This window comes from Anomaloglossus baeobatrachus, chromosome 1, assembly GCF_048569485.1.
Source record: "Anomaloglossus baeobatrachus isolate aAnoBae1 chromosome 1, aAnoBae1.hap1, whole genome shotgun sequence".
Lineage (NCBI taxonomy): Eukaryota > Metazoa > Chordata > Amphibia > Anura > Aromobatidae > Anomaloglossus > Anomaloglossus baeobatrachus.
Window position 1 is genome coordinate 130,115,951 of NC_134353.1, and position 14,887 is coordinate 130,130,837.

The window sequence follows — 14,887 nt, forward strand, 5'->3', positions numbered from 1 at the left end:
CGGAAAAAAGTCACGCCAAAAACTGACCACGGATGCCGATCCGTTATCTGCATCCCTGATCAGCGCTTGGCGGGACGCACGGACGGATGCGATACAAAAAGCGTCGGGGATACGGAAAAAAAAAGTCCCGCCAAAAATTGAGCAGGGATGCCGATCAGTTATCTGCATCCCTGATCAGCGCTTGGCAGGACGCACGGACGGATGAGGTGTAAAAATGGACAGGGGATACGGAAAAAAAAAAAAAGTTATACTCACAGTACCCAGAGGACTAGCAGGAGGATTACCGACCAGAAGAGCTGCAGAGGAACAGATGGCAGAGAGATGGACAGCTTTACAGGAGCAGCAGGCAGATCAGCAGAAAGCCCAGGAAGGACCCAGCGATGGACGCAGATGTGATCAGGCCGGTGAAGACAGGTAAGAGGACGTCGGGGGAGAGCAGAGGGGGAGAGGGGGGGGGGGTGAGAGCAGAGGGGGGGTTGAGAGCAGAGGGGGGGGGGGGGGGAGAAGAGCAGAGAGGGGGAGGGGGGAGACCGGAGAGGGAGCTGCAGAAGCAGAATAGAGATAATGGGGGAGGCAGTCAAATCGCGGGGGGAGCGGATCGGGATGTCGGGGGGGGGGGGGGGTGGTTGGGGTTAGCAGATCGCGGGGGGGGGGGGGGGCACGGCAGGGGCTATCACGGCAGCGCGCAGGGGCACCACGGGAGCGCGCACGGGCTGCAAAGTGAGCACAGTACTCACGTGCAGCAGCAGATCGCAACAGGGAAGCACATGGCAGGGGGCAGATCGCGGCAGGGAAGCACATGGCAGGGGGCAGATCGCGGCAGGGAAGCACATGGCAGGGGGCAGATCGCGGCAGGGAAGCACATGGCAGGGGGCAGATCGCGGCAGGGAAGCACATGGCAGGGGGCAGATCGCGGCAGGGAAGCACATGGCAGGGGGCAGATCGCGGCAGGGAAGCACATGGCAGGGGGCAGATCGCGGCAGGGAAGCACATGGCAGGGGGCAGATCGCGGCAGGGAAGCACATGGCAGGGGACAGATCGCGGCAGGGAAGCACATGGCAGGGGGCAGATCGCAGTAGGAGGCAGATCGCAGCAGGGCGGCACATCAGTGAGCATGCAGGGGCCATCACGGGAAGCGCGCAATACTCACGTGGAGCCGGAGCTGCGGTGACATCAGCGGCGGTGGCGTGGTACCACAAGTACCAGCCACTGCACGCTGCAGACATGTTGGGGGAGGGCTCACAGGCCAGCACAGGCCTGGGGAGGGCGGCCACCGGCAGATCAGACCGCCCCACTGCACACTGATTGGAGCGATTGCGCGTCATAGCACGATCGCTCCAATCAGTGCTGCAGGGGCTGGGGGCGGCATGTTTGAGGTCCACCTATGATATGCTGCAGCAGCTGCGGCATCTCATAGCTGGATCTCACAGGATCGCACTAATTCGGGCATTATTTTTGCCGAAATTAGTGCGATCGATGTGGTTGGCGGTTCAGATTTGAACAGCCAATCACATCGATCGTCGATAGGGGGTGGCGATGCCGCCCCCCCCCTGGGGTCAAGCAAAGGTCCCCTGCTGTAAGAAACAGCAGGGGACATCATTTGAAAGCCGTTGCTATGGCCACGGCAATCAAATGAAGTTTAGGCCGTAAAATTACGTCCCTGGTCGTTAAGTCACGTTAAAATAGGACGTAATTTTACGGCCCGCGGTCGTGAAGGGGTTAAGGTCCAGTGCGTCGTAAGTCTGAAAAATACGGTATATGAGTGGACATAATTATGGATACCGAAGCTGCAATGTCCTGCACATGAGGGAAGAGCCATGGCTATATCAGGAGAACTACACTACATTTCTAATTGGAGGTATTTGGACCTTGGACCTTTGAATACCCATTTAAGATATACGATTTCATAATTGATTGAAACGATTTCTTATTATAAATATAATCACACATTTTTGCATTACAACACGTAGAGAAATATAGACGTGAGTATCATCATCACTTACTCTTTTACTGAGACATACTACTGGCCACATACTACATCCCAGCGTGCAGCAGCAACACAGACACCCACATAGCAGCCATCGAACATTTATTGGAAGGTTCTTCTTAAGACAACTATTGACTCTGTTAATACTAGACTTAAATTCTTCTGGTGCTACCTGAAAGTAAACAAGATGACGACAAATTAAGATTATGAATCATCAACATTTCACACCAGGTATCTGTGTCAGTAATGAATACCTACTTTTCCAGTTAGAGATGATGGGAATTCTGCTTCAAACTTGTTACTAAGACCAAACCTACAAAAAAAAAAAATAAAAAAAAAGTTATCTAATGTTTTCCTGCAACAAAAGCTTGTAGCACACTGCTGAAAACAGATGATCCCAGGAGTAAACCTGTGGGTGATTGGGTAGTGGCAGTCTATACAGAATAAAGGCCCCTTCATCACTGCCCAAGGTTTTATTACTGGAAATGAGAAATTGTCCTGTGTTGGAAAGTTGTGCCAGAGATATAAACCCAAGGTGGCATCCATCTTCTTAAAGGGAACCTGTAACCAGATTTGGTGACTATAAGCTGCGGCCACCACCAGTGAGCTCTTATATACAGCATGTTAGAATGCTTAATATTCACCTAAACGGTCAGTGCAGTGCAGACTCGTCATATGGGTGTGTCTGTTCTCTGGTACCGGCACCTCCTCTTTCGGCCATCTTTGTACTCCTTCATCTGAAGCCTGGGTGCTTGACGTGTCCTACGTAATGCACACGAGCCGGCATTGAGGTCTTTCGCATGAGCACTACAAAACTGATCTGCCCTGCTCAGGACTCCAGTGTCTGCTTACGTACATGACGTTGGACGCGCCATGTACACAGGCTTCAGAAGGAGGACAAAATGGCCAAAAGAGGCAGCGCCGGACCCGGAGAATGGAGACACCAATCTGACCAGTCTGCACTGCAATGACCATTTAGTTGATTATCAAGTGTTTTTTAGGTTCTACACAGCGGCCTGGGTTATTATACACAGCATGTTAGACTACTGTATATAAGAGCCCACTGGTTGTGGCCGCAGCTTAAAGTCACCAAATCTGGTGACAGGTTCCTCTTAAAAAGGATGTGGTCCTTCCTGATCAATACAGAACATGACTAGGTGCATCAAATAGGTGGAGTCATTGTGCAAAAAGAACATGTGACAGATGGGGATGTGGATTCTGCGTCATCTACATACAAGTGTTACCCTTCATTGTAATCCTGCCTCTAATAATAATAGTAATGACTTCTGAGAAGTGGCCTTTGCAGAACAGGAGGGGTAAGGCTAGTATGGGGACCAGGGGAGGGCCAGTACAGAACAGTATTGAATACAGACTTCTGACTCTTTACAGTGTGTGCACTGCACACTGTCAGGATTCTCTGGTATTCTTGGTGAGAGCAGGTGGTTACAACATCACAAGAAAGAAATTGGCATACATGTCTTCACATGCCATCTAGACGTGTTGGGCATTGATCAATTCACAAGTATTGAGTGAGGCTGAACACGTCTCATAGGATTGTGGCCAGAAGTATGCACATCGCACTGAGTCACGAGAATGCTAGCTCTCATCGGCAATACCAGAGAATCCTGACTGTAAATATTCAGAGGTCTGCTGTCACTGACTACAGACTTATCAAAAGACCGGAGAAGAAGAAGTTCATATATTTACAATAGAAACAAATCTAAAAAGATATTTCAAAAGAGAACAACTTTAACAATGAGGTGCCTTCGTAAGACATGGCATGACCAGCGTGCCACTGCAGTACACAGCCATTCAGGGGTGTCCATGGGACAAAAAAGTGGTTGTACAACAACTTAGCATTTATTGAATATTTATTCAAATTAATTTTACTTGTCCTTTACTGGGTATGCAAATAATGCAAAAAAAAAAAAATTGAATTACCAATTCAGCAATGATTTCAGCAATTTCCTAAAACATAAAACACTTTAAAATGTTGCAAAATTTTAGCACAACTTAAATTTTGTGACTTGAGGTTTTATGCACCAGTTCTGACAAGAGGGTGGAGTTAGGCTACTTGCGTTGGATGGCTTCTGTAGCATTGCGTTGTGTGACAGATGCGTTGCATAGCGGCACAACGGATGCTACTGATCGTACAAAACGGAAAGTTGTTTTTTTTTTAATTTTTTTCTTCTTTACAGTTTTACCGGCAGCAGACTATTGTGGACGATCAGCAGAGCGCTCCCACATGCCGGCGGCCGGGCGCTCAGCACAGCGCTCCCACATGCCGGCGGCCGGGCGCTCAGCACAGCGCTCCCACATGCCGGCGGCCGGGCGCTCAGCACAGCGCTCCCACATGCCGGCGGCCGGGCGCTCAGCACAGCGCTCCCACATGCCGGCGGCCGGGCGCTCAGCACAGCGCTCCCACATGCCGGCGGCCGGGCGCTCAGCACAGCGCTCCCACATGCCGGCGGCCGGGCGCTCAGCACAGCGCTCCCACATGCCGGCGGCCGGGCGCTCAGCACAGCGCTCCCACATGCCGGCGGCCGGGCGCTCAGCAGAGCGCTCCCACATGCCGGCGGCTGGGCGCTCAGCAGAGCGCTCCCACATGCCGGCGGCCGGGCGCTCAGCTGAGCGCTCCCACATGAAGGCGGCCGGGCGCTCAGCTGAGCGCTCTCACATGAAGGCGGCCGGGCGTTCAGCTGAGCGCTCTCACATGAAGGCGGCCGGGCGCTCAGCTGAACGTTCGGCCACTGAGAAACAAAATAAAGTTTGTGATTAAAAAAAAAAACAAAAAAAAACGCATGCGCAGTAAAAAATAAAGGTTTCCGTCCCTAAAAAAAAAAAAAAACGTTACATGCAGCGTTCCTTCCGCCCGACGCAGCGTCAAAATAACGACGCTGCGTCGGCCAGCGGACGCAATGCTGGCACTTGCGTTACAGTGCGTCGTCCATACAAGTCTATGGAGAATAGTGCAGTGCGTTAACGGACTGTGCTATTCTTCAGTGATGGACTCCGCTGAACACAAGTGTGAAAGTACCCTTAGGGCAAGCCTGCTCAAGAAAATCATAATTTGCACCACAAAAGTGCCAGGAATGAATGCCAATGAGTAGAGTAACATGTCTGGTTGAGGCAATCGGCAGCTGTATGTTGAAAGATGCGCAAAATTCATTAAGAGGCGTGTGACACTTATGGAGTTTGATGCGCTGTGCTTCATTTTTCTTTAGGACTTGATTACAAGACGCCAATCTTAATGAATAGGGGCCACAGTGTTCGAGCCCTATAAAGTGCACAATATGCCTCACACTTCTAAGAATAATCTAGCCTTAAATAAAACAAGCGCCTGGCGTTTCTCCATGACTCTCTAATGTAGAAGTATGCAGAAACCATTAGCTTGTGTGAGAAGCAGAGCTTTGTTTTCATTACTCTTTTCCACATAGAGATGAAAAATATTTTGATGAAATAGTTTGGCACAAAGAGAAGCCGTTAATGGCGGGACAGGAGCTGGAGCGTCCTTGGAATGCTACATGGGGGATATTTCCAAATTACCAGCTATGACCTTATAAAATCTTCACCCACAGTTATAGGAGGAACAGAAAGACAACACTAAACGGCTAAAAAGACTGCCGGACACAGGATGTACGGACACCTAATCAAATGCAATTCTACTATCAGAATCTTGGGGGGAAAAAAAGGGATCTTATGCCTTGGGATTTCATCCCTTCCAAGGATTCAGTGTGAGACGCTGATCAGAGGCAGGTATCAGTGATGGATGCCGGGCATCGAAAGACGTCTTGTCTATAGGATAGCCATCCGCTGTCACACAATAAGGCTATGTGCGCACGTAGCATTCTATCCCTGCAGAAATTTCTGCAGCGATTTGAACAGCACACGTGCGCTTCAAATCACTGCCGAAACACTGCGTAATGAAAAAAAAAAAAAGATGATTCCATGCACTCTGAGTGCAGCCCCTCCCATAGACAGAGCGGGGGATGCATGCAGAGATCAGGAAAGAAGTGACATGTCACTTCTTAGACCGCACGCTTCGGGCAGCAGCCGAAGCGCTGCTTTCTAAGACGCCACGTGCGCACGACTCCTGCATAATCTTCATAGATTATGCTGGGGACACAGGCAGTTACGCTGCGGTGCAGATCGCAGCGTAACTGCATGTAAATACACAACGTGCGCACATAGCCTTAGGCTGGTTTCAGACGTCCGTGTTTCAGGGACGCGTGACATCTGTTTTTAACACTGATGCCAAATGTACCTATGTTATTATTTGCTGTTACTCACAAGTTCGTGTTTGCACACAGACCGTGTGACCTCTCATGCATGCAGGCATGTCCGTTTTTCCTCTGGCAGCATGGGTGTCACACGGATTGCACATTGATGTGATCAGTGTGACATCAGTAGGATACCGGAGAAAACACAGGTCTTTTTAATAAAAAGATTTTCTATATTTACCTGTACCAGCGATGCGGTCTACGGCTTTGCTGCCTCCTGCTCCTGACCCCCGCTCATTATACTCACTGAATATTCAGTGCCTTGTGGAGCTGGAAGCAGCGCTGGGGACTTCAGTGCTGGGTGAGTGTACAGGTGTGTGTGTGTGTATGTGTGTATATATATATATATATATATATATATATATATATATATATATATGTATATATGTATATATGTATGTATGTATGTATGTATGTATGTATGTATGTATGTATGTATGTATGTATGTGTGTGTGTGTGTGTGTGTGTGTGTGTGTGTGTGTGTGTGTGTGTGTGTGTGTGTGTGTGTGTGTGTGTGTGTGTGTGTGTGTGTGTGTGTGTGTGTGTGTGTGTTCTGAGGACTTGGAAGCCGGAGCATCGGGGACTCATCACGGTTCTCAATGAACTCTAATGAACCCATGAAGCTGTAGCACGAGTATCGCGGGGGGTGATCAAGATGTCAGAGTTAATTTGGAACTCCGATGATCTCCTGGATGTCACTGTGCTTGCAGAATACTCACCTGTCCCAGCGGTGCTGTCTTCAGCGCTATCCCCTCGATGCTCCGGCTTCCAGGTCCTGAGTGCGGTGAATAATCAATGAATATAATGAGCGGGGGTCAGGAGCAGGAGGCAGCAGAGCCGGAGAAAACAGGTTAATATGGAAAATCTTTTTTCCCCCTCACCCATGACAGCACCACGTGATATAAGGGTGCTGTCATGGGTTCTGGAAAAACCGGCTACCGGTAAGTAACCGTGGTGTTTATTTCACAGACCCGTGTCACACACGTATGACCATAAACATGCATGTGACTAGTACGTGATTAAACACGGACGCCTGAAACCGACCTTAAAAATATAACCACAATCCAAATATCAAGTTCTCGGTTAACCCATTACTTGCCAAATTAGAAATTCTTTTTTTTTTTATTAAAATTACAGATTTTTAATGTAAAAATAAATTTAAAATGAAATTTAAGCAAAATTAATTAAATGTATAAATTAAATTAATGATTAATTTAATGAATTTTAAGCAAAAGATTAGGCGTCCCAAAAAAAGGACATTGGTAGATATTAGGTGCAATGGATGGGTAAAGAAGGGAATTTTGTTTACTTACCGTAAATTCCTTTTCTTCTAGCTCCAATTGGGAGACCCAGACAATTGGGGGGTGTATAGCTTCTGCCTCCGGAGGCCACACAAAGTATTACACTTAAAAGTGTAAAGCCCCTCCCCTTCTGCCTATACACCCCCCGTGCATCACGGGCTCCTCAGTTTTGGTGCAAAAGCAAGAAGGAGGAAAAGTTATAAATTGGTTTAAAGTAAATTCAATCCGAAGGAATTTCGGAGAACTGAAACCATTCAACATGAACAACATGTGTACACAAAGAACAACAGCCCGAAGGGAACAGGGGCGGGTGCTGGGTCTCCCAATTGGAGCTAGAAGAAAAGAAATTTACGGTAAGTAAACAAAATTCCCTTCTTTGTCGCTCCATTGGGAGACCCAGACAATTGGGACGTCCAAAAGCAGTCCCTGGGTGGGTAAAATAATACCTCGTAATAGAGCCGTAAAACGGCCCTTTCCTACAGGTGGGCAACCGCCGCCTGAAGGACTTGCCTACCTAGGCTGGCATCCGCCGAAGCATAGGTATGCACCTGATAGTGTTTCGTGAAAGTGTGCAGGCTCGACCCAGCCTCCTTCGCACAAAGCATAAAAACTGAGGAGCCCGTGATGCACGGGGGGTGTATAGGCAGAAGGGGAGGGGCTTTACACTTTTAAGTGTAATACTTTGTGTGGCCTCCGGAGGCAGAAGCTATACACCCCCCAATTGTCTGGGTCTCCCAATGGAGCGACAAAGAAAAACGGATAGCATACAGATGGTGTCCACATGACATGTGATTTAATACATTCATTGAGGTAATTGGCAAGTCTGATGCAAAAAAAAAAAAAAAAAAAAAAAGAATCAGATTAGTCTACGCTGAGGGGTTTTTGTTTTTTTTTCTTTCAACAGACTGCTGGCGTCTGCATATTTCCAATTTTGCATACGGACAACACACAAAACATATACTGATCTGAACGACCGATCACGCAACTGGAACACTGAAGTCAAAATTACATAATCTGTTTTATCGTCCATTTTTATCGGATCACCATAGGCTTTGAAAGCTGAATCTAATCCGTAAAACAAACCAGCAAAGGATCACAGACAGGAGGCGTGGATCTAGTTTATAACAGATATGCCTATACATCAGGGCTCGGGAACCTATGGCTCGTAAGCTAGACGTGGCTCTTTTGATGGCTGCATCCGGCTCGCAACCAAGTCTTTAAAATATATATATATATATATATATATATATATATATATATATATATATATATATATATATATATATATATATATATATATATATATATATATATATATATATAAAAAACAAAAAAAAAAAAAACTGTAGTATTGTGGCCCATCCCCGTAGTATTGTGCCCATCCCCGTAGTATTGTGCCCATACTTTTAGTGTTGTGGCCATCCCCGTAGTAATACGCAAAAAAAAATTCTCACCTTTCCTCCGTTCCCTGTGTGCCCACCATCAGTATTTGCAGAGTTTTGGATGCAGCATGCTTCAGCTGCGTCCAAAACCTTATGTACAGTACAAGCACTGCAGTGTGGATGGGATTTCTAGAAATCCCATGCCCACTGTGCGTGTACGGCTAGCAGTGAAAATGGACTTTGCGGTGTAGCTTCCAGAGGCCGCAGAATGTGAATTTATGCTGCAGAGTCGGAAGCGTCCTCCCTAGGCAGACCACAGCGAGGAGACCGCAGCGGTCCAAACCCTGATCGCGGGCACGGGCAGCTGCAGTCTCCTAAAGAGAAGACTTGCGGCCCCGCCAATCAGGAACCACTGCGTCCAGCATGCAGCGTGTCCTGATTTTGAGCACGTACTTTACCAGCTTGTTGCGGCCCGTGACGATCGCGGCTCTATGCTGAGGGTCGGCGCCGGCAGGAACTTTACTGCATTTGAATCCATCTGCGGTGCCGCACAGAGGAGCTGTGTCTGGACCAATGGCTGCTGCCTGCCAATCAGATGCAAGGAAGTGACGTCGCTGTATGACGTCACCTCCTTGCATCTGATTGGCAGACAGCAGCACCAACTGGAATAGAGCTGACAGCTCCTCTGCGCGGCACAGCAAATGGATTCAAGTGCAGTAAAGACCTGCTGGCGACGAGCCTCAGCATAGAGCCACGATTGTCACGGGGTCTGCGGGCCGCAACAAGCAGCCTCAGGGGCCGCAACAAGCAGCCTCAGGGGCCGCAACAAGCAGCCTCAGGGGCCGCATGCGGCCTGCGTGTTTGAGACCTCTGGTTTAAGGCCTCGCTCTCACTTCTGTATAAAACGGAAGAGTGGGTTATTATTAAAAAAAAAAAAAAAGTCGGATTGCACTTGCACCAATGTTATTCAATGAGGCAGTATTCATTGAGAGTTTTTCCTTATCTTATCTGGCAGAAAAAGTCGCAGCATGCTGTGTATGGCCGAGTATATCAAACGAGACTCACCAATTAAAGTAATTGGCGCAGGAAAAAAAAAAAAAAGCGGACGGCACATGGACCATCCATATACAGTCTGTTTTTGGTGTGGGGGGGCTTTTCTGGTGACACTGTTGGGGATTTATTCAAAATTGAAGGTATATAGAATCAGCATGGCTACCACAGCATCTTGCAGCGGCGTGCTATTCCATCCGATTTGCGTTTAGTTGGACCATCATTTATTTTTCAACAGGACAATGACCCACAAACACACCTCCAGGCTGTGTAAGGGCTATTTGACTAAGAAGGAGAGTGATGGGGTGCTACGCCAGATGACCTGGCCTCCACAGTCACCAGACCTGAACCCAATCGAGATGGTTTGGGGTGAGCTGGACCGCAGAGTGAAGGCAAAAGGGACACCAAGTGCTAAGTATCTCTGGGAACTCCTTCAAGACTGTTGGAAAACCATTTCCGGTGACTACCTCTTGAAGCTCATCAAGAGAATGCCAAGAGTGTGCAAAGCAGTAATCAAAGCAAAAGGTGGTTACTTTGAAGAACCTAGAATATAGACATATTTTCAGTTGTTTCACACAATTTTAGGTATTTCATTCCACATGTTTTAATTCATAGTTTGCCTTCAATGTGAATCTACAATTTTCAGATTCCTGAAAATAAAGAAAACTCTTTGAATGAGAAGGTGTGTCCAAACTTTTGGTCTGTACTGTATATATGCCCTAACTGCCCCCGAGTAAATTTGTAGGACCACTTTTCTCTGCAATTGCTGCTGAAAGTCTGCAACTTTAGCTGTGTCCCCCACATGCCATGTGGACTAAGGTGTTCTGGTCTGATGAGACCAAAGTAGAACGTTATGTCCTAAATGCAAAATGCTATGTGGGGTAGAAAACTAACACTGCACATCTCCCTGAAAACACCATCCCCACTGTCACGTATGGTGGTGGCAGTATCATGCTGTAGGGAGGATTTTTTCAGCCGGGACAGGGAAGCTGGCCAGAGTTGATGGGAAGATGGATGGAGCTGAATACAGAGCAATCCTGGCGGAAAACCCGTTAGATGCTGCAAAAGACTTAAGACTGAGGTGTAGGTTCACCTTCCAGGAGGACTGCGACCCTAAACATTCTGCCAGAACTACAATGGAATGTTTTAGATCAAAGCATATTCATGTGTGTGAGTGGCCCAGTCACAATCTACACCTAAATCCCCATGAGAATAAATGGGGGAAAAAAAAAAAAAAAAAAAAAAAAAAAAAAAACTCTGCTCCCCAAAATACTTGCAGCAGTAATTGCAGCTAAATGTGATCCTATAAAGTATAAACCTGGGGGCGGGGCTGAATTTTCAGATTTATATTTTTGAACTTTTTAGAAAACCATGTATCATTTCCTTTACACTTCACAAATACCTGCTTTGTGTTGGTATATCACAAATGTATTTTATTGGGGTTTTAAGTTTGTTGGTGGAATGTGAAAAAAAATAAATATAGAAAAGTTCACAGGTATGAATACTTTTTCCAGGCACTGTACAATATCCTCCACAGAACGACACTATATATGCCATGGAGCAGCACTTATGGCATCTGGAGAGAAATGTACCATGCCTGTCATATGCACGACTCGCTATGTGCCTCACAGAGGGCAGGTGTCTTTCTGCACTGAGCTGGGAAGCACAACAGAGGTATCAGGGGCCGAATAAAATTAAAATCAGCCCATCACCCCCTTTATTACTAGAGATTAGCACATCTGGGAGTTCGGGTTCAGTCAGACTTTATATAAAGTTCTGTTCTGGACTCGGATTTGACCTGAACCCCATTTTCAGTCACTAATTGGGCAGTTTGGCTCTCCACCCACATACAGCCAGCCATAAACAGTATTTCCAAAGGAGGAAGGGGTTTTATCATTGTTTTTAGACACACTACATCTGTCAATGCTGATTTTATCCCCACTCAGAGCCAGAGACTACAAGCAGCTCGCACTGGGCCGAGCACCGAGTGTACCCGAGCACAGTGATGCCTGATCGACTGGTTTGCATACATAAAGTACTTGAACTCTGAACATGGATATTTTTGTATAGTTTGTGTTCGGTATGAACCCCGCACATGTTTGGGTTCGCACATCTCTACACACTATCTCCTTCCTGCTTGTTCACAGACTGGCTAGGTCTTATCAGGCAGCCACTGATCTCACATGTGTCTTGAAGACACAAACCTGTGGGCACTTAGGCTGCTTTCACACATCCGTTTTTTGCCGTGCGGCACAATATGGCGCTCTGCAGAAAAAAACACAATTTTTTTTGCCGCCGGTTGCGTTTATCCTGCATAGACTTGCATTAGCGCTGTATTGTGCCTCATGGCCTTGCGTTGCATCTGTTTTTTGCTGGATGCGGCATATTTAGCCCATGCGGCGGCCGGATGGAACGTTGCCTGGCACTTTTTTTGTGCGGTGAAAAAAACTCATTGCGCCGGATCCGGCGCAATTCACAATGCAAGCCTATGGACGCCGAATGCGGCGTCCTGCGGCAAAAACCACATCCCGCCGCTGAATGCGTTTTTTTGTACTGCGCATGCTCAGTCAGTATCAAGCCGCATCCGTCAAAAACCGGACGGGCCGCATGGAAAAACTTATGCAACGGATCAGTTTTTTTCGCCACATCCGTTGCATATGTTTTTGAGCCGGATTGTGCCGCTCAGCACAAACAGGATGTGTGAACGCAGCCTTACATAGATTGATGTAGCAATGTGGGGTGCAGTCTGTGTATACAGAGAAGCGCAAACTAGAGAAGTTGCTCCACAGCACAGGCTGTAAAAAGCAAGTTTTCTTGCAGACTTTGAAGGGGTGCAGTGTCTCACACACACAGAGATCATTGTATGTGTGTCCATGCAGACTGACAGGCGCAGTTTATTGTGTATATATTGCATATACACATACATGTGCAGCACTAACACACACAAGAAGCTCTCCCATCTCATATATATATATATATATATATATATATATATATATATATATATATATATATATATATATATACACACACACACACACACCACACGCATTTCCTTACAGCTGGTTATGATGTAATGGGGGAGGGGTATGCCTGCCTCCCCTCAGTGCCCAGCACGTCCCTCACACCTCGGCCGCTCAGTGCCAGCAGTATATTGCCCTTTTTCCTCCGTCCTCTGTGATGCAGCCCCCGCCATACCTTGTACTACTATCGGGGGGATCCCAGCACAATCCCAGCCCCCTCCTGCCCTTTGCAGCCTTACACTGTGACGTGCCCACATCCCCGCACAACCACCGGGTCCGGGGCGTATTTCAGCAGCTGCTCCTCCAGCGCTCGCTCCTCGTCTTCTTCTTCCTCTTCGTAAATCTCATCAAACTCCGCCATTCTCCAGAGCCGGGCGGGCGGGGGGCGCCGCAGCTTTCTTCTATCTCGTCTCCCGGTGCCGTTACCAGGAAGCTGAGGCCGCCATACCCTGCCGCTGCGTGCATACGTCAGCACGTCACGAAAGTCATGTGACCAAGTAGTGCGCCACATCAGTCGTTTGTTTTTTTTGTTGTTTTTTTTTTACACTTTTTCTAACTTTATTGTTCTGCTTCAATGTACAAGAAATGGATGTCCTGCCAGTGCGCATGTGCGGTGATGTGTGCCGCTCTCTGCCTCAGGAGACGGGGCGAATGTGGTGGAGGTTTAATGCAGTCACCTCAGGGCCTCTTTTAACCCTTTCCCAACGAGACTGACTTTCTTATTTGCTCTTTCTCACCCCCATTTTTGCTACTTTTCTATTCCATGAATATGGGGCTTGTGAGACCACTCTCTTGGGAGACCACTTCTAGTTTTGAATGACATCATCCAGGGGCGTAACGACCGCGGTCGCAGCGGTCGCCAGTGCGACCGGGCCCGCAGGGTTTTAGGGGCCCGGCAGCCGCTCTGCACAGCCGGCTCCTCTCTGTAACAGAGGAGATGCGCTGTGTAGTGGCCGACTACGCGACCGCCAGGGGGCCGGCCTGTGAGTCAGGGGGCCCAGTGTCAGCAGGGGGCAGAGGGGCCCCTGACCTGGAGAGACCCACCAGGCGTTTCTGAGCTGCGGCAGAGCAGAAGCGCTCCTGCACAGCAGACGAAATCCATCCTTCCAGGACCTGCGATGATGTCATGCCCATGTGAGTGTGTGGGAGGAGACACAGGATTGCCGGGCAGAAAGCATCAGAAGATACGGATTCCTGAAGGAGACATGGACACATGATGACTGGTAATGAGAAAAGAGGGGGCACGAGGGGGAGGGGAGTGCAGGGTGAGTGGCATATGAGGGCTGCAGACTGTGACAGAAGGATGTGAAGGGGTGCAGAGTGTTTGAGAGGGGTAAGTTGGGGTACAGGCAGGGTGAGATATGTGGGGCAGGGTGTGTGACATATGGGGGTGTAGTGTGTGTGCGCTATGGGGGGTGCAGGCTGTATGGGGAGCAGTGTGTGTGACATATGGGGGCAGGGTCATAACTACCGTGGTTGCAGGGGTCAAAAGGAGAAGAGAGGTACTTGTTTTTTTATTTTGCTGGCTCCATGACACATGGAGGCCTGGAGGGGCCTTGCTGCATGACACATGGAGGCCTGGAGGGGCCTTGCTGCATGACACATGGAGGCCTGGAGGGGCCTTGCTGCATGACACATGGAGGCCTGGAGGGGCCTTGCTGCATGACACATGGAGGCCTGGAGGGGCCTGGCTGCATGACACATGGAAGCCTGGAGGGGCCTTGCTTCATGACACATGGAGGCCTGGAGGGGCCTGGCTGCATGACATGGAGGCCTGGAGGGGCCTGGCTGCATGACACATGGAGGGCCTGGGGGCCTGGCTGCATGACACATGGAGGGCCTGGGGTGGCTGGCTGCATGACA

The 14,887-nt window shown here is 48.5% G+C and overlaps 1 protein-coding gene across 1 annotated transcript in view; it reads right to left on the reverse strand.

The window, feature by feature from the left end:
• CHIC2 (cysteine rich hydrophobic domain 2) overlaps nucleotides 1-13,493 on the reverse strand; it is a 49,266-nt gene extending 35,773 nt beyond the window's left edge. Inside the window, exons 1-3 of the mRNA XM_075334188.1 lie at nucleotides 13,264-13,493; nucleotides 2,242-2,300; nucleotides 2,004-2,155 (exon numbers count right to left, since the gene is read on the reverse strand). Coding sequence (XP_075190303.1) covers nucleotides 2,004-2,155; nucleotides 2,242-2,300; nucleotides 13,264-13,385 — 333 coding nt within the window. The 5' untranslated portion in view covers nucleotides 13,386-13,493. The remainder of the gene's footprint in view (nucleotides 1-2,003; nucleotides 2,156-2,241; nucleotides 2,301-13,263) is intronic.
• Between the last annotated feature and the right edge of the window lie 1,394 nt (nucleotides 13,494-14,887).